Source organism: Penaeus japonicus, unplaced genomic scaffold, assembly GCF_977035675.1.
Source record: "Penaeus japonicus unplaced genomic scaffold, GWHDUDI00000001_assembly GWHDUDI00000030, whole genome shotgun sequence".
NCBI classification, from domain to species: Eukaryota; Metazoa; Arthropoda; class Malacostraca; order Decapoda; family Penaeidae; genus Penaeus; species Penaeus japonicus.
The window spans coordinates 12,059,124-12,061,623 of NW_028234432.1; the positions used below are offsets into that span (position 1 = coordinate 12,059,124).

The 2,500-nt window shown below is 46.2% G+C and overlaps 1 protein-coding gene across 1 annotated transcript in view; it reads right to left on the reverse strand.

The window, feature by feature from the left end:
• Nucleotides 1–2,500, reverse strand: part of LOC122254340 (uncharacterized) — a 15,911-nt gene that overhangs the window by 5,626 nt on the left and 7,785 nt on the right. The window contains exons 3-4 of the mRNA XM_043017993.2: nt 2,187–2,404; nt 1,737–1,920 (exon numbers count right to left, since the gene is read on the reverse strand). Coding sequence (XP_042873927.2) covers nt 1,737–1,920; nt 2,187–2,404 — 402 coding nt within the window. The remainder of the gene's footprint in view (nt 1–1,736; nt 1,921–2,186; nt 2,405–2,500) is intronic.

Below are 2,500 nucleotides of genomic sequence, written 5' to 3' on the forward strand. Positions count from 1 at the left end.
CGATTGGTTAAAGGCAGGTTGGCGAGGACCTCAGCGAGGCCGGGCGGGAGGCCGAGGGGGGGAGGAAAGGCCCCGGTGGGCGGGGCGGCGAAGGCCGTGAAGCCCGTGGCCGCGGCAGTAAGCCCCGTCGGCAAGAGGGCGCCCGTGGGCGGCGCGGTGAAGCCTGCGGCGGCGCTGCCGAGGGCCACGGGAATGGCGATCGCCGGGGGAAGCACAGCGGCGGCAACGACGGCCGCGAGCGCCAGGGACCCGACCAGCCACCCAATCCAGGTCAAGTCCAGCACCTAGCGTGTTACCAAACTTTGTCACTGGCCGCGACCTAGGCCCGCCTGGGCTCCCGGGGGAGAGGAGGGAGTGTGTGGAAAGGGCACCGAAGAGGCTTTGTTCGTTGTCTGGGGACGCCGTGTTTGGCTTCGTGTGGAAGGAACACAGTGAGGACAATTCCAGACACAGGCAGTTTCCTTCACTGTGTGAATGAGACGAGCGGAGCCACACCCAAGTCGGAAGTAAAGAAGAGATAAGAGGTGAAAGGAGAAAGCAGAAAGGGTTACACTACACCAGGTGAACAGCGCCATGTCATTATCATCTTTTAATTACGAGTAACAGGGAAGTTTTAAAAGCTAGACCGCCCGTCATTAGCTGTCGTGTGATGCATCGAATAACACATGCAAAGTCAACAATCCAAGTGTACTTTGTCAGTCTAAGAGGTCATTGCCCCTGACTTAATACTAGCTATGGAAGTTATGTCCACTTTGCATACTAAAAATTCGAACATCCATTATTTTTATTTGGTTTAAGAGGGAGGAAGTCATTGTGAAAATAGCAAGGAGGTTAGAGAGAGGCTTTTAATTAGGGGTTTAATTAGACTGTGTGGAGGGTGAGAGGGAGGCGCTGAAATTCCTAAAAAAGTAACGCCTGCATGCAATAAAATTATTTTGATTCAAATGATATTCTATGAAATTATTGTGAATTTTAAAATATTCTTTAGGAAAAAGTTGTTTCAGATTAGCATGAAGATTTATATAGAATGAAATGCATCACGTTTATGGAAAAGCTGAAATGTTAAAAAAAAAAGAAAAAAAAAATTATCGAAGCAGAATGTTTAATGTTTAGTAATCATCTATTTAATTACTTGTTAGGACAATCAATATCCGTTTATCTTTATTTCCAACTGAATGGTATGATTTATAGAAGCAGAAGCGTGAAAAATAAAGCGAATCAAAGCAACCATATCATAATACATTCACACATCCACAAGCATGCATCTGAACCTTCCGACCGTACCAACGCTTGTAGAATATTCGACACAAAATCCGCAATGAAAAAGAGATAAGCTGAAAGTTCGAATACCTTTCGTTTATCTCTCAACCTCACCAAATGTTTCGGTAACTGCTTCATTCGGAAAGGTAAGTGTAATATGGTGTAGCTAAACTTACCAGAAATATCAAAGGTATCTATAGAACTCTTTAAAAAAAGACACTTGATAGTGTTTCATGTAGTATTTTCTTTTCTTTCTTTTTTTTAGAGCGTCTTGCAGCAGTCTCAGTCGACAGCATAGTTGGAAATATCTAAAGAAGACTGAAACGCCTCTCAACGTCGTCCTGACAAACACAACACAGGCATCCTGTCACATTGTCACACTCAACTTCACACTCACTCCTTCACTTCGCCGATCTGCCTAGGACACACCCTCACTGACACACGGTCCCTCACACTCATCCTCACAAGGAACTCACCTCTACGGATTGGGCGCTGAGGTCATCGTCCAAACTGGAACTTCCACAGGCTCCTCCGCAAGCCCTCGCTGCGAATTCGTTATCCTGGGCATCCAAGACTGTCACGGCGTCCTCGAGGCTCCGACGGGTAATGGAGGTCAATTTAGATATCCTGCTGGTGATCATGTTAACTCTGTCGCTCCATCTGATGGGCGTGGGAGGAGGTGTTAAGGACGTCGTTGGATAGTTCAAATCGTCTGATTCGCTTTTTAGTTGTGACTATCAACATCATCATCATATTATTATTCCTATTACTATCAATATTACAATTATTGTCTTTATCCTTCTTTATCCTTATCATTATTACCATTATTACTATCATTATAATCGTTATTGGTTTAATAATGGATTTCCCTAATCATCCCTTGTTTCCCCTCAAGACCGCTATTCCTCACACGAGAGGACACAAACCTCTGGTATTGTGGGTACTCGACGCCGTCGTAGAAATCGTATCTGCCGCCCATCAAGCGGCCAATGCGGTCGGCGAAATCGTTAATAGCGTTGGAAAAGGGGTAGTACACGTAGTCCCGAACTGGAGCGACCAAGTACTCCCTGACGGGGGTGTAGAACCACTCGTCCATGGCCGGAGACATGTAGTCCCACACGTCGTCGATTGTGCGAGCTGTCTCCTGGTGGAGTAGAGAGAAGGGGGCGTATAAATAGATAGGAATCATGACCCTTAGCTCAATCCTTCCCCTCTATGGCCGCCTAACTTTTTTGTCAAC